The 23,372-nt window shown below is 41.1% G+C and overlaps 1 protein-coding gene across 1 annotated transcript in view; it reads right to left on the reverse strand.

The window, feature by feature from the left end:
* The window catches only part of CACNA2D3 (calcium voltage-gated channel auxiliary subunit alpha2delta 3), a 961,034-nt gene that overhangs the window by 262,364 nt on the left and 675,298 nt on the right, over positions 1–23,372 (reverse strand). Inside the window, 1 exon segment of the mRNA XM_058443425.1 lies at positions 9,527–9,544. Within this exon segment, the coding sequence (XP_058299408.1) occupies positions 9,527–9,544 (18 nt within the window).

A 23,372-nucleotide genomic window follows, 5' to 3' on the forward strand; every position in this document is an offset into this window, starting at 1 on the left:
TTTTGTGAGTCATTTCTGGAAAAAGAAAATCCATACCATGGCATTAGTCTTTGCTTGACATTTTCTACTTCATGAAACTTGGTTGGGTTTTCCAAAATCCTTCTAGTTAATTTGAAGGGATAAACATCTAACTTTTTGTTTTTGAACTTCTTGGTAGCACTGATGTACAGGATTGCACAACTGCTCCAGTTTACCCCAGAGGGTCATTTCAGTTGAATCCTTTGGCAGAGCCATTCCTTCAGTTCTCATGGAAGTGGGCTATATTTGGGTTTGTAATGGATATATATCCATTAAATGGGGATGTTACCAGTGAATAACATGACTGGAAAAAGCATCAGGCAGCTGAACATGACCAGACCATTAAATATGTGCCTCAATTTACTAAGAAAAACCAAAAGGCAGTTGCATCATTAAAATAACTAATTTTTTAGTTTTAATGTGCACAAACAATACAGGTAGACAAATTTTGTCAGAAAATTAGATTTGTATTGAATCAAAAAAATTTTGCCAAAAAGTAAAGAAAAGCTATGCATATGCACATATGGTATGCGTGTTTTCTCTTGAGTAACTCATCATATTAATCCAGTATATCTTCCACACAGGAAATCCCTTCCTATGAGAACTCATAAAGTCAGATTAAAATCACTGATGATGATTTGACATTGATTTGATATAGACTTGATTTATTATATTTTACATAGATTTGGTTTTTAAATTAGTAACTAAATTTAGTATTGAATCTGATTTACCTCAGTGTTAAAATGGTGTTCTTGTGTCATCTTTCTCTAATGCAATCGGAAAATAAAATATGTTTATTTCCTGGGTTGCTTAATTCTTTATCTCATTAAGATACTGGCAGTTGTCCTTTAACTTGTTTTTTAGCTGGCCTCTTCCAAGGCCTTGGCCATAAAATGTAGATTCACACATTGTTGATTTCAGGAAACATCCAGTGTGTCAAGTGATGGATACAGGTGTTCTAAATCTACCAAGAAATAGGGAAGAGACCCCAAAATGAAAATCCAACTCATTGAGTTCAAGATCAACTTTGTGTCAATAAAAATGATCTACAGAATTGTATCTATAAGCAAGGAAACAGAACATTCAGTGTCCTGTGATGCCCCCTTCAAGACCACCCAGGCTAAATATTGGTGATGCTGACATTAATATCACGGTATCCCAATTCAAAGGGCTTTATGAAATAACTTTCCTCGATCCTCTGCCTTCCCTTCTATGTAGAAGGAAGAAAGATGTTTTCATATCTTTGGGGATGTAAGAACAACTGAAATGAAAACAACTTTTAAAATTTCATTGTTGTTACTCAGACGTTTCCTTAACATTCAAAAGAAAAGGCAGTTTCATTGTAGCAACGTTGTGAGTAGAGTTTGTATTGTTTTAGCACCTTAGAAGAGTCACATTTTTATAACTGTGCTTGATTTAAATAAATAGAAAACATTCACATCTTTAAATAAATGAGAATTTTTGAAAGAAGATACTAGATGTCTAAGACGCTAAAAATTAAGTCTGAAACTAGAAAGCATTGAGATGTAAGGAACTGTAAAATCAATTTTTGGTTTTCAACTTAATAAACACCAAGTTCTTTTTGCCTATTTTTTAAAGAAACCATTTCTGCTTTTACTTTATCAAATGTGTCTGTATTAAACAAGGTGTGATGCTGCTAGCATTATTAATAATATTACTGTCCCTGCCATGGCCAACACTACCCCTCATTGAGCACATGGTGTGGATGGGCCCTGAGCAGGTGCTGCTCCTGTACTCTCAGGAAAATCCCATAAGGGATGTGTCTGTACCCCATTAAAACAAGAAAAACCAAGGCTCAGGATGATGGTATCCTGGGTCCAAGGTTACCAGTGAGAACTGGCAGGTGGGGCCTCCACTCCATGTCCAGCTGACACAAGTTAGTCTTAAGAGCGATAGGCTCCTTTGCCTCACCTGTAGGAGTGGAATGCGTCCCTTCTGCAATGATGAATGCAATACCAGAGGTTACACAACTTGGTACAACACCCTCCAAATAGCAAGTTGGGCAGATGTCCTTCTCACTCCGCTTCATTTTTTCCATTTTTAAGCCAAGGTGGTCCTTCCCCCAACCAGAGGTGTGAGGAGGACAGGGAACACCTACCGATTGAGGCTCATGTTGGGTGGGTGACCTCCACAGTTTAACCACACACCTACCATTTTTTGTGAATTTCCCATGCTCAGATCAGTGTCGCTCTAAGCATCTGACATGGACTGAGCCTTTGATTAAAGATTGGTAGAAAGATTGGTAGATCGCCTTTGGTAGAAAATAAGGATTACTGATAAACAAAGGTACTTTTAGACTTGTCCCACGTAAGACAATCCACTGTTTATAACCTTTGTCCTTCTGATCACAGCTGTCTGTACCAAGAATTGCATGTGTATTTTCACAACAGAGTTTGGGTTTCCCACTTTTTCATTTGTTTATTTCTTGGGAGAGTTGGGCTTAGCAGACTACTGTTAGGTTAACTCTTGGTAGTCTATTTCATGTAGTGTATTTATGAGTAATACAATTAGTTCATTACTACAAATATAATCATTTACTTATAAAAATAATGTATGCTCATAATACAGAATTTGAAATACGCAAAAATGTATTAAGAAAACGAAATAAATATTTGTTCTCCTACCACTAGGAAATAGCCACTGTTAAATATGTCTATGCATTTCTTTCCAATACAGTTTTGTACATCTGTTTGTACACACACACTCACACACACACAACCGGAGCATAATGTACAGAAAATGTTACACTCTGATTTTTAAAATAATGTATTTTCTTACATTATTAAATCTCCTTTTGAACCATGATTTTGTTTATGACTTCTTAATTTTCTGTCTTTTGGAAGTTCAGTGACTTTTTCAACCACTTTCTCATTTCAGGTATTTTGGCTCTTCTTTTCCTCATTATAAATAAAATTGCAAGTCACTGACCAATTTAGGCTAGATTCTGCAAAAGAGGGTTGTTGGGTCAAAGGCTGAAAGTGTGAAAGTTACTGGTATGTAGTGGTAATGTTTTATTGAAGGCTTTTATCAATTTTCATGCATAAAAGTATAAAAGCTAAAAAAACTTTTAAAAAAGTTAATAATAAAATGCAGTATTTTGTTTTTTTCCTGAATAATCAGGAAAAATAGTATATAAAGCATAAAAATAGTACACGAACATGTCGAATGTTCAAATAAATCTGAAAATGGAGTAAACCCTGATTTTTCCCCTTACCCACAAGTACACACACACTATGAGGTTTTTTGATATGAACAGATTATTTCTTTTCAATAAGAAATGCAAATAGCAGGCTGGGCACAGTGGCTCATATGCCTGGAATTCCAGCACTTTGGGAGGCTGGGGCAGGTGGATCACCTGAGGTTAGGAGTTCAGGACCAGCCTGGCCAACATGGTGAAACTCTGTTTCTACTAAAAATACAAAAATTAGCTGGGTGTGGCGGCAGGTGCCTGTAATCCCAGCTACTCAGGAGGCTGAGGCAAGAGAATCGCTTGAACCCAGAAGGCAGAGGTTGCAGTGAGCCAAGATTGCGCAATTGCACTCCAGCACGGGCAACAAGAGCTAATCTCTGTCTCAAAAAAAAAAAAGAAAAGAGAAGAAAAGAAAAAAGAAATGCAAATAGCATCTTGCTTCCAAACAGAGCTCCATGACCCCCAAGAACCCACAAGTAGCTTCGGCTGGAATGCCTATGTGCTGCCCTGCTGGCTATCCTGCCATTACGAAGCCATGCGCTTTGAATCTGAGGGTCTTGCATTCATTTATTTCAGGCCTCAAGTGCAAAGTTGGACAGGGCCATGGGAAAAGGGTCAGCCAAGACTCACATGGGTACACTTGCAAAGTTCACCTCCTTCCTCAGCAGCAGAGCAGCCTGTCTGGGCTGCCACAGACACACTCATACAGAAATATGGCAGAGAACAAAATACTTAGTTATATAACCATTGTTAGGGTTGAGCAATATGCCATCACTCAGATTTCCACAGAGCCTCTCACACTGGCTACGGGAAAAGCTGAAGTGACTAGACTTGCTCTCTGGTTTCTAGCGCCATGGCCTTATTCACAAAATAGATCCAATAATTTAAACTGTAGTCCATTGTGCTGCTATCATTTTTCAGACTGTGAGTATATCAATCTTAACAACCCCAGCTTGGGAGTGCATATTAAAAGTACCTTACATGTTACTATAGAATAGTAAATAAGGAGAAAAATAGGGTTTTCAAAACAAGACACAATAGTTTACATGCAAAGCAAAGTACAGGTAAAAGCAAATGAGTCATAAACCAGAACCAAATGTAAATAGTTATCGGTTCTCAGTTTTGCACTTCATTTGCATCAGTTTAGATGGTTATATAACTGTAATGAAACACTAAAATCACTAGACCTGCAGTTCTACAAAAACAGCAGCTTTGCAAACTTTCAATTCTCCATTTTCAATGACAGTTAATTCAACTGTTCGAAGTATAGATGTTAAATGAGGCAAAGAATGATAAACGATGCCTCGCAATTGCTGAAATCTGATTACCCTGAGATAAGAGCTAGGCCAAATTCTACTTGTACAAATTTGTACCTAAGGAATGAGAAAGAGAGAGAGAGATAAAGAGAGAGAGAGAAGAAAGAAAGAAAGAAAGAAAGAAAGGAAGAAAGAAAGAAAGGAGAGAGAGAGAAAGACTGTAGAAAAATGAAGGCTTCCATTTATTCCTCCAAAATATAATATAAACAAGGAAACAAAGAAAATGCAAATAGATTCAGGATGCCATTTGCACTCAGGGGGAGAAATTAATAAAACAGTTCCATCCTTAAAGAGAGACCAAAAATCGACCTCCATTTAAGAAGCTAATTTATGCACTCCTGAGTCCTCATACAAGTTAAGCAGCACAGAATATCACAGCAGGCATAGAACAACAGATCTTGAACCCTGCTGTGTTTGTTCAAGGAGGCAAGTTAAGCTATTCCTAACAGGAAACAAAACACGCGGTCGGGCTATTAAACAGGGATCATTTTGCCATACTGCGCAGCCCTGAATGCATCAATTGCTGTTCCAAACAGGATTAGAGATGTGGTTTGCTTTAACTATGGTTTTGTGAAAAATGCTTATGCCTACTCAGAATTCTCGGGCTGATATTAACTAATACGGTGTCAGGAAAGACACAGAGCACCTAGGAAACCTTTAAGAAATGGTCTTTGGCAAATTCCAAAGTTGTGTGGATGCAGCAGAAAATGAAGGGAAAGGGTACCAGGGTCTGGACACGTTCACCCACATAAATAGCCACGTTTGGAATTCCCTGAGGAGTATTTTTGACTTTAAACATTCGAGTCCCACTCTACAATGATTAAACCTACATTGATTAAATTAATCCTGCAGTGAATAACTGATGTGTAGCTCCTATAGACAGAACCTACGTGAAGAAAAATGCAGCTAGAAAAATGGACTATTTTGTTCAATAGTATTACCATCGAACATACATTTGTAAATGGCTTTGGGTAATTCTGCTATGTTATTATCATAAAATCAGATCTCTCGGACATTTTTGTAGAAGTATAGAAGAATTTTAAAAAGGCAGACCTTTCTTACACATAGACCTCTCTTCATCGTTGAATTCAGGGACAATCAATCCACCGGAGAAACTGGTCCAATTTCCACCCAGAAGAATGAATTGGTGATGCCTTGAAAGTGCTGCATCTTTACTGCTACATATTTTTTAGCCAAAACTTCAGGACACTACCTCCATATTTGCTAAGAATATTTAATATTTATCAGGTTCATCACCAGTTAGTGCCACTCCAATTTTATATCAAGGCTTGAAATTTATAGTCTAGGAATTATCTTGGAGATGCTTAAGAATCATAGAAAAAATAACATTTTTTTAAAACTGTTGTTCTAAAACATTGTCATAAAGGACTAGAAGAGAAGTTTTGGAAGACCCTCAAAATATTAGAATCATGAAAACCATAACTTACAGACAACAGTCATTAATGGCTGCTATACGTAAGAGGGGCAACCAAATGGGACATTTTTAGTTGCAGATCAGCCAAGAGATTAAAATAAGTATGTTTACAGAGACATAACTATTTAAAATATTTATAGAGAAAATAGTTGCAGATGATACAAAGGCAGATTCCAACAAAAACACAGCACAAATGCAGACACCATATGGTCCAATGTATGTGCTCATGACCTCATGTGAAAAGTAGGCCAAAGCTGTAGCAGCTGGGGGTGCCTCTCTTTCACCTCTGGAACAACAAACTCAGGGGTTTGGAAAGAGCTCATTAGAATCATGGCCACAGATGAGTGAAATCTATGGGTAACGTCAAAGGCATTAGGAAGAAACCTCTCAAAACAATTCTCCTGACAAGTTTTTGCTTTATTGGGGTTTCAAGACCAATCTCCATTTCTTTCTGACTACATGAATAAGGTGCAGTCAGTTCAAGCACAGAGGTTTTTTTTTTTTTTTTTTGAGGTGGAGTCTCACCCTGTCACCAGGCTGGAGTGCAGTGGCGTGATCTCAGCTCACTGCAACCTCCACCTCCCAGGTTCAAGCAATTCTCCTGCCTCAGCCTCTCGAGTAGCTGGGACTATAGGTGTGCACCACCACGCCCAGCTAATTTTTGTATTTTTAGTAGAGAGGGGGTTTCACCATGTTGGCCAGGATGGTTTTGATCTCCTGACCTCATGATCCACCTGCCTTGGCCTCCCAAAGTGCTAGGATTATAGGAGTGAGCCACCGCACCTGGCCCAACCACAGAGTTTCTAATGAAATGAGGGGAGCACCCACACCTGCTGGGCTCTTTTGCCCTCTCCCAGTTATTTATTAGGCTTGAGTCAGAATCACAAAACATTGGGCAGAGGTCCCAGACCACCCCTCAGATATGACTGCTGTCTTGATGTGCTCTGAAGCACCAGGGGTCAAGTCAAGCCAAGTGGTAATGAGAACTCTATATTTTGAGGGTCTACCATATGCCAGGCTCTGTGCGAGGAACAGATAAGTAACTTTCAAAACAAAAGTGGAAAGTTAGTTTATCACTCTCCTTAAATAAATAAAAACATGTAGGCTTAGAGAGGTTAAGTAACTTACCCATGGTAACAAATGAAGGCTAAAATGGAACCACCACATTCCTTTGCTGGTCAAGTAGCAAGACAGTAAATCTAAGGAAAGCTGACACTTGCAAGAACCTCATTCTTCTGGCAAAGGCCTCTGCAAGTGTCACTGAGGTAATACTCGGGAAGGGGTGGGAAGGAGAGTTGGGGGCAGGGATGCTAATACATTACCAGGTGGAGATTTGCAGCCTTTGAGAGGATGCCTTCAATCTGTGGTGCACCTCTCCCTCAAATCCTCTTACCCTCCAGCCTAGATACCTGAGGTTTATGTTCAAACTCCTTCAAAGAGCTCAATTTCCCACAAACTACCCCCAGAGTTCTGAAACCGTGTCACATAGATCTCTTAATATTTTGTAAGGTAAGTGCCTTTCTCTATTTTAACAGAAAAAAGACAACTTCTAGCCATGATAGGAACAGAAGGCAAAGCTATTCCTTTTCACATAGGGCTATAGAACAAGTCCCTTGGGATGTCTGACATCATTCGGAGACAGGGAAAAAAATTAGATAGCCAGCTGAGGCAGCTTCCTTGACTTTGGACTTCATATGACCACAATAATATGCTCCACTTTGTAGGGCATGTGATGTGAGTCAATATATGATGATAGAAGAAGTGAATGCAATGAAGTAAGTGCTACTGAAGAATTATATAGCCCAGCAACATTTGTTCTTCTGTATTCTGTGTTGCTTTGTTTTGAACTTTGTTTTACAATTCTATGGCTGGCTGGGCGCGGTGGCTCACGTCTGTAATCCTAGCATTTTGTGGCCGAGGCGGGCAGATCACCTGAGGTCAGGAATTCAAGATCAGCCTGGCCAACACGGCGAAACCCTGTCTCTACTAAAAATACAAAAATAAGCCAGGTGCGGTGGCGCATGTCTGTAGTCCCAGCTATTCAGGAGGCTGAGGTAGAAGAATCAATTGAACCCGGGAGGTGGAGGTTGCAGTGAGCTGAGATTGCACCATTGCACTCCAGCCTGGGTAACACAGCGAGACTCTTCTCAAAAAATAACATAACATAACATAACATAACATAACATAACATAACATAACATAACATAACATAAAATTCTATGGCTGATGGCACCTCCAATTCATGAATTATTTTCTGTAACAGGAATACTCTGTATATGGATCAGTGGAAATTTGATGAATAAATGTCGATAAGTGGAAGCTGGTCCATTTTTAGGCACAGAATTTGTGAAGTCTCTCTACCAAAAAAATTCAAATGTAGGTAATTAAGAAAGTATGTCCTATCAAAGACATTGAGCCTTCCAAACAATCTGGAATTCTGACCATTTATTTACCCTGGAAGCTGTTGTGAGCCTTGAATACTTTAACTTTTAATGAAGTGTTCAGTCCTTTTGTGATGGCATTGAAGTGTAATCAAACATTACCATAAGCCAAGTCACACACCAGTATGCCTTGCCTTGTTTAAATACCTCATAATATATTTGAGTAACTGTGGAATGATTTCTAGGCCTCTGGTTGTCCATATGGTCTGAACAGACTGTCTTTAGTAGAGCAGTTGTGCTCTCTCTCAGTGAGAAGGAACCAAATCATCTCTGCTCTAAACTGGAGAGCTTAGGAGATGCTGTTTAAATTTCAGGGTGGTGCCCTACCTTAATTCTTGAAACACAACATCTGCCCCCCAGAAATTGCTGTGTCTTCCAGAAGTCTTGCTTATGTTTGTGAAACACACAAGAACAATGCAGCAGGCAATGAGTGACATATTTTCTGCCATAAATGTCCTTAGGATACAATGACATGCTATGAGGGTGACATAGCAAAGCCATCACTGCAACCACATGGAGTCTTCCTGGACAGAGAACATTCTAGATGGTGGAACTAGATCATCTCAGACAATGAGGACCAGTGAAAGGGTCTGGCCATCGGCAAGAAATCCGCTCTAATGGTCTCTGGGATGATGAGGCCAGCAAAGGAGCTGCTGATTTTTACAATTAATAAAATCCAAGAAGAGTTTTCAGCGATCTGGCTTAGGAGCCCCAAATTTAAACTTGGTTACCACACCTTACTAATTATTCGCATTATTTGTCTCCCTAAAAATTATCTCAGAGAAGGCCTGGAATGCTACATTGGAAGGAATGTGCCAAACTTATTCGTGACCTATTATTTGATAATTCTTAGAGAAACAGTTGGGCATGGATTCACCTCCCAATCACTGGCCACCATAGGGTCCTTTGGAGGGACTAACTCAGCAAAGGAGCAGTGGACAACCAAGTCTGCTGGCCTCTCTGTTCCTGCCCAACTTCAGGTTTCTGAAGCTATGGAAAAAAACCATTTCACTGGTCATGAACAGTGCCAAATGTACAACACCATGGAGGCATGCACGACTCGTGAGTTCTGGGGGTGACTGGAATGTGACAGAAGAAAATTTACCTTTTGTGCCTGAGGGAGCTGAAGGGGGAAAACAAAACAAAACAAAAAAGAAAAAAGTTGATCATTATATAAGTAATTAAGATTAATAGTAAAGCTTCATTTTGTTGCCATTTGCAAATGGAGAAACCAAAATGGGGAGACAAGTGAAATAGAGGTAGAGCAAGTTATTTTTCAAAACGAAGCTACAGTGCTGATTATTTGACCTGCTTTCTGAACAGATAATCTACAAGCTTTCCAGCATGTGTTTTGGGAATCACCACATCCAAAGCAGTTGGTAAGCTCCTATAAAGCTGGAACCGAGGCTCTTCTGTCCAGTGATCTGAAGGGCACAATTCCATGAGCCAGTTCCTTCTTCCTTTGACCAGCAGTTTTCAACTGGATGAGGGCCAACCGGAGACATTTGGGGTTGTCAAAACTAGGGGGTGAAAGGGAAGGGAGCGAGAGCTGTTGGCCTCTAGAGGGTAGAGGCCAAGGGATACTGTGGTACATCTTACAATGCACAGGACAGTCCCCCACGAAACCAAACTGCCCAGCCCATATATCCATAGTGCCAAAGTTGAGAAACCCTGCTGTATATAAAAGTAAGACTGTTAGAAAAATGCTTGTTTTTAAAGTCAATTTTTCTTGCTTTGTAGCACATTAACTGTTCCCTTTATTGGTGGTTAAGGAAGCGTGCACAAGGATTTGTGCATTTAAAGTAAAGCTGATGTTCTAAGAACAAGGAAAAGGCAGTCAGTCAATCCATAAAATAAGACATAACAGCTTTCCCAATGGCACAGGCAAGGAACTGAAATTAATAGGTATGCGGAAAAAGATGAACATTTACGAGACATATTTGTCTATATTTCTATGTTGAGAGTATTAGGCTACAGTTTAATGCCACAGTATTATGACTGCCATTATAGCATGCAGTGTTTTTGAAAGCATCTTTCTAATTTGGAATGGAATTAACATGATCCATGTATTAAATACCCAATCTAAGAATTACATCATTACCAAGATTTACTTCTCAACATAGGGACTAACATTTATCGAGTGTGAACTTGTCACCAGGCACTGTGTTACGTCTTTGCATTATCCCATTAAATCACAGCAACCCAATGCTAGGTATCCCTATTTTACAGAGGAAAACTAAAATGGAACTTAAAGGTTAAGTAATTACACAATGTCCCATAGATCAACAATCATAGGACCGTGCTGCCTGACTTTAGAACATACTAATTCAACTCAATTCACACATAAATAAAGATCCCAAACACTTGGGAATTGTGACAGTAGACTTGCTCTCTGTCTCTCTAGAGCTTATGACATCAGAAGTGCTAGAAAATGCATAGCAACTAAATCAGACATCTTAAGGTCTCCACTTGAATCACTGGACTTTCCCATTCTTTTTACTCTGGGAAGAATGCTTTCTCTTCTGATAAAAGAAGACCAGGGCTCTCTTAAACTTGTCCTAAACCCCTGCCCCTGTGGATGTAGCCCACAAAGAGTAGAACCGAACAAACAAGATGTTTTGGATCACAGAGATGTCTCCAAAATGGTATTGAGAATGTCTACGAAAAGCAGATTCCAATTTCTCCAACACTCAATTTCCAACACTTTTATCTTATACAGGTCTCCCAATTTAAGAAGACGGAAATAAGAGGATGTTTTCCTGATTCGTTCCTCCTAGTTAGGGCTGGAACTATTCAGAAAGGAAGCTCATAAGCTCCTCCAGTGCTTTTCAAGAGTTCAGAAAGAAATAGGCCACGAGATGAGAAACTGAGTTTAAAATGAAGAATCACTTTTTAAAAAGTTTCTCAAATATTAAACATCTTTTCACACAACAGGAAAGAAACCTTGGATACATGAACATTGTGGAATGAAAAATGTATATTTTCTTAGGAAAGCGTTTGTGTCGAATCACAGCTATGTCCTGTGAAAGCAAAGGGCCATGAGTATGACAAATGTTTGATGGACTGCAAAATAAATATACTAAAGTGAAGCCCTGCACAAACTGCTGGACTTTGCAGGCCTCTTTGACAGGAGAGCTGCCCTTTCTCTCTCTCTATTTTATCTTGAGCAGGAAACACCTCTTTTTGACTCATCCATTTAAGCATATGGGAAGAAATCCTGGGAAGGAAAATGACAGACCAGGCCTTTGTGGTGATGTCCTCAGTTTAAGACTGCCCTCAACCTCCCCACAAAACATGTATTTTCCTCAAGAAATAACTTAGGAGAACAAAGAGCAACTTTCCTACTGGAGCTTTTAAATAATGTAAATTACAGCTTGTGATGCCCTCACCAGGCTGGACCTCTCTGAACGAGTCTCAGGGTACAATAGTACACATTTAGATCAGATCCTCTGTGGCCACAGATGCTGCTGCTGGGAGCTGGCTCCCCAACACATCGTCACCCAGCATTCATGACTTGCATGCAGGGCCCTGCCCTAGGGGCCAGACCAGCCAGATACCTGCTCTGCTTTGGCCTTTGGCTCAAGTCTTGAGGCACATGCCTTCCAGCCTCTGGCCAGTGTGCTTGTCTGTAAAGTGGAATGATGGAGAGAGGGCTGGGGAAAGGCCAGGTCTTGGATGGCCGCTAGGTTTTACCTTGAGAACCAGCTCTGACTAATTAGCAATGGCTGGATGAAGGGCTATGATGAGAAGGATTCTGAAGTCATGCCTGAGTTTCACTGTAAAGAATTTAATAACCGGCCAGGTGCGGTGGCTCATACCTGTAATCCCAGAACTTTGGGAAATCAAGTTGGGCAGATTGCTTGAGTCCAGGAGTTTGAGACCAGCCTGGGCAACATAGTGAAACTCCATCTCTACAAAAACTACAAAAAAATTAGCTGGGAATGGTGGCACATGCCTGTAGTCCCAGCTACTCGGGAGGCTGAGGTGGGGGGAATCATCTGAGCCCAGGAGGTTGAGGCCACTGTGAGCCCTGATAATGCCACTGCACTCCAGCCTGGGCGACAGAGTGAGATCCTGTCTCAAAAAAAAAAAAAAGAATATTATAACCAAATAGCATTTGTTATAAATAAGAAATGGCAAAACATTTCCCTGCGCTTTTTTTCTACAGTTCTGAGCACAACTCTAGTGACCATGTAATTTTTTCATGTAATGCCTTTCTATCCTGCTAGGTCACAAACTCCGTGAGGGCAGAGAAGGCATCTTCCCCACACATATGTGTGAAGTCCTCTAACCTGTGACTGGCGCTTCCCTTGTTAAATAAGCTACCTTATTACTAGGATATGCCCAGAGTTGATGCCAGGGAAAGATAATCGGGGTAACTGCCTTGAATCCTTGAATCAACACCCCCTACCACCATGTTAATCACCCAAGCTGATGGCCTTCAAGAGAAAAATGTATCTGCTAGAGGAATAGATTTGAAACTCACATTCCCACAAGCCTGGTATAGATGTCTGTCTATGAGTGATTGTCTCAGTGACCCCTGGATATGCATAAAACCAGCCTGGGCACTTATCATCATCATGAGGCCCCAGATGTGGTCACATCTCTTCCTCAACACACCGGGGAGATGTTTTCTTCTTCAAAGCCACCTTGTCAGGCATGGCCAACCAGACTCTGCCTTGCTGGGTCTATTTCCTCATTTACTCCATGAGGGGTCTGGACAGGCAGCACTGGGTTCCTTCCTGGCCCACACCGCAGATTGTAGGATTCTCTGTATAACTGAATACATCCTCAAGTCATTTTTCCAAAAGAAGGGTAAAGAAAAAAGTTGTGGTGTGCTGTGGGTTTACACACTCCTGAGAAAAAGCTGGGTGCAGGATACATTTCAGGTGACACTTCACATTCAAACATGGAGAATGTGTATTCAGAAGGGGATGAAGGAGAGGAAATGATGAAGATAAAGGTGACAGCAATAACAGAAATAGTCCCTGTTGATTGGACTTTTTCCTTAAACCAGGGACCTGGCTAAATGCTTGATCAGTTTTAGCTCTTTTGCTTTTTGTAGTGAATCTCTGGATTAGATATTAGTATCTTCTCAGTTTATAGGTGAGGAAACAGACAATATTTAGAATGGTTAAGTGTCTCACCAAGGTCACCTAGTCAGGAAATGTTACTGTTGAAAGTCAAGGACAAGGCTCTGTATGGACCCACGTCTGCTCCAACCAGTGCTACTTCTCACACGACCACACAATAGCAGCACAAACCTACACCCCCAAAGGACTTGGGGACCTCGTGGGCCATTCCATCTGGGCATCACCCAGAAGAGAAAGCAGGGATGAGAAATCCTGGCACGACTCCTTATGGAAGGGTCTGGATGGAGGACAGAGAACCCAGCCACCATGGTTTTCAATATGTGGTGTATCAGGCGGATGGTGCAGCATGAAGATTGTCCATGTTCTCTCTGGTCACAGACATTTGTTCTGTCCTCTCATCCTAGAGCTCTTCCTAAGTTCCCTCTCCACTTGCCTGGCAAACACCTATTTCTCTGGTCAGTTGTCTGTGTCTCAAAGAAGACTTGTTTACCCTCTCTTGTCATATGCTCTTTTCGCAGGCCTTCATAGTACCACATACCTGCAATTGGTAGCAAAGTTATTGCCATGCTGCTTTTCTTTTTCGGCACCAGAAACCCTAATTTTAGCCAAGCTTAGCTAAATGACTCTATTAAAGATAAAAGCAGTTAAATGGGTTCCGTCGTGGCCAATGAGGTATGCATAAATGTGGCTTTTCCAGATAGTGTCTTTAAAAGGACTCCCTCCATCCTACCGCCAGGAAGGTGGATGTGATGACTAGAGCTCTAGCAGTCATTCTGGCCTATGAGGTCATCTTAAGGCTAACAGCCATGCACTAGGATATTGAGGACAGCAGTAATGACAGGTGATTGTGATAGCTGTGACATGCTATCCACAATTTGAAGTGCTTTACCTATATTAACTTGCTGAAAACTCACAGTAATCTTATTAGGTAAGCTTTATTACCACTCCAATTCTGCAGATGTTGAAACTATAAGGTCACAAAGCCAGAGAGCAACAAAGACAGAATTTGAGAAGGAAGGCTGGTGAGGAGGCTACTGAATGGTCTAGGTAAGAACTGACAAAGGCCGGGCACGGTGGCTCATGCCTGTGGTCCCAGCACTTTGGGAGGCCAAGGTGAGCAGATCACCCAAGGTCAGGAGTTCGAGACCAGCCTGGCCAACATGGTGAAACCCTGTCTCTACTAAAAATACAAAAAAATTAGCTGGGCATGGTGGAGTGTGCCTGTAATCCCAGCTACTTGGGAGGCTGAAGCAGGAGAATTGCTTGCACCTGGGAGGCGGAGGTTGCAGTGAGCCAAGATCACACCACTGCACTCCAGCCTGGGTGACAGAGTGAGATGCTGTCTCAAAAACAAAACAAAAAAAAAGAACTGAGGGAGAACAGGATCAGCACACTGGTGGTGTGGAGGCAGCAGGCAATAGTTTGACCCTAGGTAGAGTTGAGAATCAAGATGATAGCCTGGATAGGAGAGACACAAAAGATGCAGCCAAGGTTTTGTCCTTGATAAACACAAAAATAGAGCTGCCATTTACTGAGAAGATGACTATGGGAGAGGCATTACTGAGAAGATGAGTATGGGAGAAGCATAGTTGAGGAAAAACACCAAGAGTTCAGTTTTGTCCAAAATTAAGAAAAGTTCAAGATGTCTCTAAGGATTGCAGGCAGAGTTGTAGGGTAGGCAGCTGGAAGTATGAAGCTCATGTCCCAGGAGGGGGCCTGAGCTTGGTTACTGTCTGCACATAGATGAGGTTACCGAAGGGGTGAGTGCAGGCAGAGGACAGCGAGAGCCCAGAACTCAATCATGGACATCCCACCAGGGAGAGCCCATGTGATGAGATGGGGCCAGCACAGGCAACCTGTGAGGAACAATAGGTGAGGCACAAGGAGATGTGAGGAAGAGCTCTGAGGCCCTGATAAAGGTATTTCAAAAAGAAAAATACCCACCAAGCAGAGGGACATGTTTTTGTTTTAATTCTCCCAATTCACTTCATTTCTACCTCAGGGTTTCAGAGAGAGCCATGGGGGTGATTGAGGGGACATCTAGTGCTCTAGCTCAATGAAGTTCCAAACTTGAGTGGACTCTTTTACAAACATAAAACTCCAATTAAAGATCTATTGATCAAAACAACACATTTCACTGTGAAATATGTAAAGACCAAATAGGAAACAAAGTATTTTCCTGCCAACTGTGTAAAACAAAAAAAGCCTGGCCTACATATGTTTATTCCATTTGTAAAACTGGCCCTTTGCCTCGGGCCTCGTGAATGAATGATCAATCCCTGCTTGCTGCTAAGGTTCTGTGTGTTCATTTTTTTCCTTGTGGATGCTTGCATGTATAATCTTCCATTCTTCTTCATTAAGCAATGTGGATAAAGATCCCTACTCTACTATAGAGCAACAAAAGTTCTGTTAAATGGCTCAAACTCTAAAACCTATGCCAAGGGGTCTCTGATGAGCTAAGATTTGGCAGTGCAGCTTCTGTCTCACATCCTTCCACTTGTGCCATCCCACACCAAGCCACCACTGCTGCTCATCTGGTCTCTCCAGGTTCACTCCTGCCCTCCAATCCAATCCTTCCTTTACATGGCACCCAGAATGATCTGAAAGTATAAGCCTGGTACTTGGCAGCCTGTCCTTCAAATTTCACTTGCCTTAAAGCCTTTGTGGGGCTCTTTCCTCTGATTGGTTAATGCTGTGTCCCCACAACTCCATGTCAATTCTCTGACTACCCCACTTCCCTGCCTCACTGATTCCCCACCCATGTGTCAGATCTCATCTCTGATGGCACCTCTTCTGGCAGGTGTTATCATCTCTACCCCAAGTGTCTTTCTATAATATCATCTTGTTTATTCCTGTCTTAGCATTTGTGGCACTGTGTAATCTTCCTCTTTACTTGTTTAGGTTTTTTGATGACCTCTCCATATAAGATCTACCAAGGGACTGTATCTATCTTATTCATTGTTGTATTCCTAGGGACTAGACCTATGCCTGGCCCTTGGTAAGAATTAAGTGTATATTTGTTGAAAAGAAGGAAGGAGGGAAAGAGGGAAATGGGAAAGAAAGAAAAAAGGGAGGGAAGGAGAGAAAAAGAAAAAAGGAAGGGGGGAGAGAGGAAGGAGGAAAGGGAAGGAAGGGAGGAAGAGAGGAAGAAAGAAGGAAGGGAGGGAGGGGAAGAATGAATGAAAGAAAAAGAAAAAAGAGAAGAAAGAGAAAGAGAAAGGAAGGAAGGAAGAAAGAGAGAAAGAGGGAGAGAAAGAGAGAAAGGAGAGCAGAAGGAAAGGATGGAGAAGAAAGAAGGAAGAAAGGAAGAAGCAATGAAGGAAGGAGGGCCTTGGAGCTTGGTAGACCAGCTTTCAAATACTACCTCTATCACTTAGTAGCCGTAAGAACCTGGACAACAATATAGCGTCTCTGAACTCTAGAGGTGTCATCTGTAAAAGAGTAGTAATAACATTATTTCATGAGATTAATGTGAGGATTAAACGAGCTAATGCATACTGAGTCTTTACAAAAACAACCGGCCCATAACAATTGCTGTTTTTATCCCTTAATTTTGTAACCTCCAGAGTATTTAGGGCTGGCTCCAATCTGATAGCCTATGAAAGGTTACAGTAATCACCAACCTCATGGTCCACAGGTGACCCTACAGACCTGGTATCAGAACCCCTCTCACTGAGCCATTGCTGCATCACAGTGGGTTAGTGAAGAAATGATAGGGTCTGAGCAAGGTACATTAGGCAGAGTGTGACTCCTATCTCTAATAATAGTGTTATTACCACAATTTTACAGATGAGAAATCTAGAACACTTGTCTCTTTATGTTCATTATCTAACCCCTTTCCTTCAGAGTGTCCCTTGCCCTGGGTAAGAGGCCAAGCCCCATGATGTGGACATTACCCAGACCAAAGCCATCAACTCAACTCATCGCTTTCCCTTGGCCACAGCAACTGGCTCAGGGTAGACGTGTGACCTAATCGAGTCTAATGGAGACTTTTCAGTTACACCCCTCTCCCATTTTTCCCCTGCTAGCTTTCCTCTTGACTTAGAATCTGAGAGGAAAGACCTAGAACTAAACTACTGGGGACAGATCATCAAATAGGCCTGAGAGTGAAGCCAACAGCAGGGAGGGCATGGCAGTGACACGGCACAGCTCAGCACCCATGGTGTCTTCTGACCCCACATTCATGAGACCTAGCTTCTAATGGCTTCCAGCTCAGTACAAGCTATTGGAGCATCTTGAGTGAACTGAACTTTTCTTACTATTTTCATAGAAACTTGCAGCTGGCTATCTCTTAGGTACACACCATGGCAGATCACAACTAGATTGTACCTGTACAGATAAAGGGATTCAACAAAATATTTCTGTAACTGTTTGCTCAGCTTCAAAAAATACTCAGGAGTAATTTCCTCGAAAGATTTCCAATGCTATGCATGAAATTTCATTACAAACACATGGGGCATCATATTTCTCCAAAGTCTAGAAGCTACTCTGGTCTTTATAATAATATTGGATAGGTCAGGGAAACAAAAGGTATCTCTCTGAATATCCTTCTCCTTGGAATCTTCTCCCCTCCCTACCCCAGCTTTCCCATGAGTGCCAGTCTGCTACTTCCTTCACTCCACATTCCTTCTCTAGCTCTTTAAATGTGGGCACCCTGTTGCTCACTCCATAATCCCTAATTGAGTGACCTCCCCCAGTTGCATGGCTTCAGCTAACCCCTTGCCATTATGGTGATGTTGAAGAAGGAGCAGGAGGAAAGAGTAGGAACAGAGGTAGAGAGATAACCCTGCAGGGGGGAAGATAAGATAAAAACAGGGTCATTAAAAGCAAACAAACATAGCTGACTTTACTACCTTAAAACTATTCTTGTCCTCATTCTAATTTTTGCTGCATATCAGTAAGTCCTTCCAATTTTGTTGGAAAGACTTATGGGTAAAATGGTATCTATGTATTCCAAATTTTCTTGCTTCTATGAAATTGGGTATTATCTTACCAGGACATATATAATTTAATAGTGATTTCTCAATTTCTAGTTTGGGGTATGGATGGGACTTCAATTTTTTTTTTTTCTTTCAACGGTATGTTTAAAAGCAAGAAAAAGATGAACAGAAAGACCCTTCTTGGCAACACATATACTTTCCTACGTGTTTCTTTTTAAAAATCACACAAGTAATACTGGTTTTTTGTAGAAAATTAGATATAAAAGATAGGCCAAAAAAAGACATTTAAAACTCCCTATGATGCTAATATCCACCGCTGATCTCAATTAACTTCATGTTAAATGACTTTATATTTAAATTATTTGAATATGTAGTAAGTTACTTATTAAATTTCTTATTATTAGAGATCTAGGCTGCCACTAACATGAATGACATGGTAACGGACATCCTTGTAGTCAAATTGTTAGGCACCCTCTCAACTTTTCAAGAAGGTGAATTACTGGTCAAAGGGTATTGCACATTTCAGTCCAAATACTCTCAAGAAAAGTTGTCTGAAGTTACACTCTGAGCAAGGTTCTCTCTTTCTGATGTTGATGGTACCACCCCGCCAAGCCAACACCATCATTTTTAAAGATATTCTAGGCCGGGCATGATGGCTCACGCCTGTAATCCCAGCACTTTGGGAGGCCAAAATGGGCAGATCACTTGAGGTCAGGAGTTTGACACCAGCCTGGCCAACATGGTGAAACCCCATCTCTAATAAAAAATACAAAAATTAGCCAGGCGTGGTGCTGGGTGCCTATAGTCCCAGCTACTCAGGAAGCTGAGGCATTAGAATCTCTTGAGCCTGGAAGGCAGAAGTTACAGTGAGCTGAGATCATACCACTGCACTCCAGCCTGGGTGACAGAGTAAGACTCTAAGAAAAAAAAAAAAAAGATATTCCAGTAATTTTAAAATACAGATTATCTGGATAAGCCTTTCCCAGATGGATAACTCATTCCCGAATGAGTTAAAGGCATAGAGAATATTAAACTTCAAAATTCCTGAATGGCCAAGTGGCTAGTTCTGCTACAGGTCTACAAAGAGCACCACACTGTCCACCACACCAGATTAGTTAGCAGCAATGTGGACTGGTCACTGAAGGTCAGATTTTCAAACTTAATTTTGAATGAAAAGATCTGGAGTTTTTGTTCCAGCAGTACAGTCCTGCCTAGATGAAAGGCAAGCCTGCATAAATTACTCACTTGATGGCAGACATTCTTTGAGATGCTGAAAAATGTGGATTATTAATGGGCAGACCAGAACAAGTCTCATGTTACATATAGCTAAGGAGTATCAGTGGAGGGAAGGCCCCAGACATTTTGCTCATTAGAATGTCCTGAAAATTCTCACAATAAGAAGTCATTTCTCATCAAACTTGCACTCTGCATTATATCTGAAAAATAAGGTTCCAATTAAAATTGTAATTCTTCAGCCTTATTGTGGGTGATCATCCGGCTGAAAAGTGATCTGAATTGGAGTTTTGGCAATGTGGGGGAGCTGGAGGTTCTGCCAGTTCTCTGTGAGAATGCAGACTGGTAGAACCAGATGGAAATTTGGCAAAGTCCAGATAAAACTACAATAAGGATGCATTTGTATTTCCTGCTTGAAAATTATATTGGTCCCCATGGCAGTCCAGGGTCCAACGACATAAAGGGATTCATCGAAGGCGGCAGTGTAGATTAAGGAGGGTCTGACATGGAAGGAAGCTCTTTTCTGCAGCATTCATTTTGGAAATATCCAAACAGGATGCAAAGCCACTCAGACCTTCTCCTGAACTCCCACCCTACCAGTGTCACTTTTCAACATTGTGACTGCTTCCAGTTGGAGGCTCTAAGCTGCTGGTTTTAATTAAAACTTAATTTGCAAAAAAAGTTTCATAATTTATGCATGACATGTAACTCCTCTGAGATCGTGAGCTTGGAGCCAATGTAGATCCATATAAGGAAACACTATGCCGAGAAAGTTAGGGAAGGAAAGGGACAGAGGAAGAGAAGTACCAGTGGAGACGCAGTAGAGGAAGGTACTGATACTTCCTTTCGGCCTCCTGTCAACCTGGCTCTGCAGCCACCTGGGACAGACATGGGACTTGCTGTGTGAGGCAGATAGCCTGTTTGGCAGGTTATGGACATGGAGAACCCAGAGAGTCAACAATGGCCAGAATGGTCCTCCAAGGAAACCTCACCAGGGCAGATGGGAGCCAAAGAACCTGAAACTCTCCAAAAAGATGAAAGGGTCTTCATATTCCCTACAAAAGGCAGCATTAAAATCCCTCAGAAGAAAATTAGTGAAAACTCAAGAGTCTGCAATGAAGCCATTACTTCACTCAACAGATGTCTTCAAGAGAGAACTTGCAGAGATCTGACAAACTGCTGAACCACAAAGAAATCTGTATAGTAACTTAACTACAAATACCGGGCCCGCAAGAATGACAAACAGAAAGAACCTCCCCTAACACATACACTTTGTTCATTGGAAAGTGAACAAAATCTTCAGTCATCCTCCATGTCTGCAGTGGGAAGAGTATATAAACAGTTTTTGTCATAGCAAAAAATATCAAAGGTGGCACAATCAAATAAATATGCAATCTACACACTCACAAGGCAAAAGGCACTGTGCTGGTGCCATATTTTTTAGCCACAGACCTGGTCTATAATATAAAAACAACTATTAGGCGGAAATAAGTACAACTCCAGGCATTTCTGCTATGATATGATACGTATCAGTGAGAAACCTCACCTTCTGTAAAACTGCACACTAAAAATAACAGAACATATGGGGAAAAATAGGATTAGGACAGACAGCTCAAACTCTTAGAAACTTGGTAACCAGAAAACCAAACAAAAACAATCACCACTTTCATAAACTATTAGCACAATTAAAATGACACGTTAAGTTTTTGATTAAAAAATTAAATTACTTTATCATTTTTTCAAAAATGAGTCAATAACTTGAAGGCAGGAGGTTTAAGGAGGAATTGAGGCAGCTGAGTAATGGAGCAAGGGCAAAAAGCTCAGGTCTGGGGTGAAACAAACAGGGAACATGTCCAAGACAGAACATGTGACCAGCTGGAGCCCAGAGGAAAAGACTGAAGTGAAAAACTCTAGTGCGCTGAAACATGCCTCTCTGCAGGCTGCTGCTCGCTACTGGGTTGGTATACTCTGCTTTCACCTGTTGCTTCCTCAGTGCTGCAAAACTCTAGCAGTCCAGGAAAAATGCGGTAAGACCCAGTGAGATTCTTATAATAACATCATTCTCTGTTTACCAATTACGTGGGAGTTAATTCACATTACAGAAACACATGCTGTAGTGGAAGAGGTGACATTCTTCTTACTAAACTCTGATCCATTCTTTTTTTTGAGATGGAGTCTTGCTCTGTCACCCAGGCTGGAGTGCAGTGGCATGATCTTGGCTCACTGTAACCTCTGCCTCTCGGGTTCAAGTGATTCTCCTGCCTCACCCTCCTGAGTAGCTGGGACTACAGGTGCACGCCACCACGCCTGGCTATTTTTTTTTTTTTTGTATTTTTAGTAGAAATGGGGTTTCACCATGTTGGCCAGGGTGGTCTCAATCTCCCGACCTCGCAATCCACCTGCCTCAGCCTCCCAAAGTGCTGGGATTACAGGTGTGGGCCACCGCGCCCAGCCTGGTCCATTCTTTTCATAGAAAATGACACTATGTGAAGACATTGGGTAAAATAGCTTTAACATTCTTGGTAGCCATAAGGAAAAATTACGAAGTTTGAGAAGTTTAATGCTCAAAAAGCAGCAAAGCTATGAATTTTCTAAGACAGATAATATTTGATAACTTTATAATACAGTAGCTGAAGTGAGTAATAGTTTAAGTGTCACACTTTTCATGGAATTTTCAAAGTTGGAGAGGCGCACCTATCAAAGGTGTGGGACCTTCTAGGATAAAATAAAATATCACAAAGCAGATCTTCCAGATTTCTCAAGCAACTCCCTGGAGCCTATATTTGCTTCCTTATTTGGCTTACTTATTTTTACTTAACAATAATGGAGCTTTACATTTGCATAGCAATGGTTTAGTTTGCAAACAGGTTTTTAGATAAAAGAGCTCTAAGGTGAACATCACACAGCTATCATAAGGTTTATAAAAGTCTTTTTTATTAAGGGAGTCACTGAGAGAATGACAAAAAGGTGTGCAAAAGCTCTGGAACTCACGTTTAGAGGACATTACAAACTTAAGAAGTCACACAATCAGTAAGGTGCTTTAAATATTTTTATCATGTTTTGTGCTTTGCTATGTCTCAAGTTAAAAAAATTCAAAAAGAACTTGCAAAAGTGAAATGGCTCAAAAATGAGGGTGGTGGGGAGACCAAAAAAGCCATATGATACCATATGATACTGTCATATCTTCCACAACTTTAAATGCCGTCCTCAGATTTTATGGCTGAATTGTTAAGCCTCTCAAAATAGTGGCTTTGTGTAGAGAGGTTTCCCTAAAGATAGTTAATCACAGTGACACGGGCTTCTACCACCTACTGAAATTGTACAATAGGAGGTGGCCACAGCAAGGGCAAATGCCAGGTTCATCATTGTGTTCTTCTAGCTCCTTGGCTGCATGGTTACTGTTAGAAGATTCCTGAACAAAGAGAGATACATTCCTGGGAAACACCGTCTTAGTATATCATCAGCCAGGGGAAGAAAGAAAACCCTATGTCTCTTTGTTGATCTAGAACTTACCCTAGAAACAAAAGACACAATGTCACTTTAGCTTGTTCCAGTGTAAATTTACCAATGGCTGCCTTCAAGACAGAGAGCATCATTTAGCAAATCACAAGTGCTCTGATGACAACAGTCCATCTTCTAGGGTCAGTTGAAAGATGATCTTGAAGAATCCCATGTTAAAAAGCTG

Source organism: Hylobates moloch, unplaced genomic scaffold, assembly GCF_009828535.3.
Source record: "Hylobates moloch isolate HMO894 unplaced genomic scaffold, HMol_V3 SCAFFOLD_8, whole genome shotgun sequence".
Classification (NCBI taxonomy): Eukaryota; Metazoa; Chordata; class Mammalia; order Primates; family Hylobatidae; genus Hylobates; species Hylobates moloch.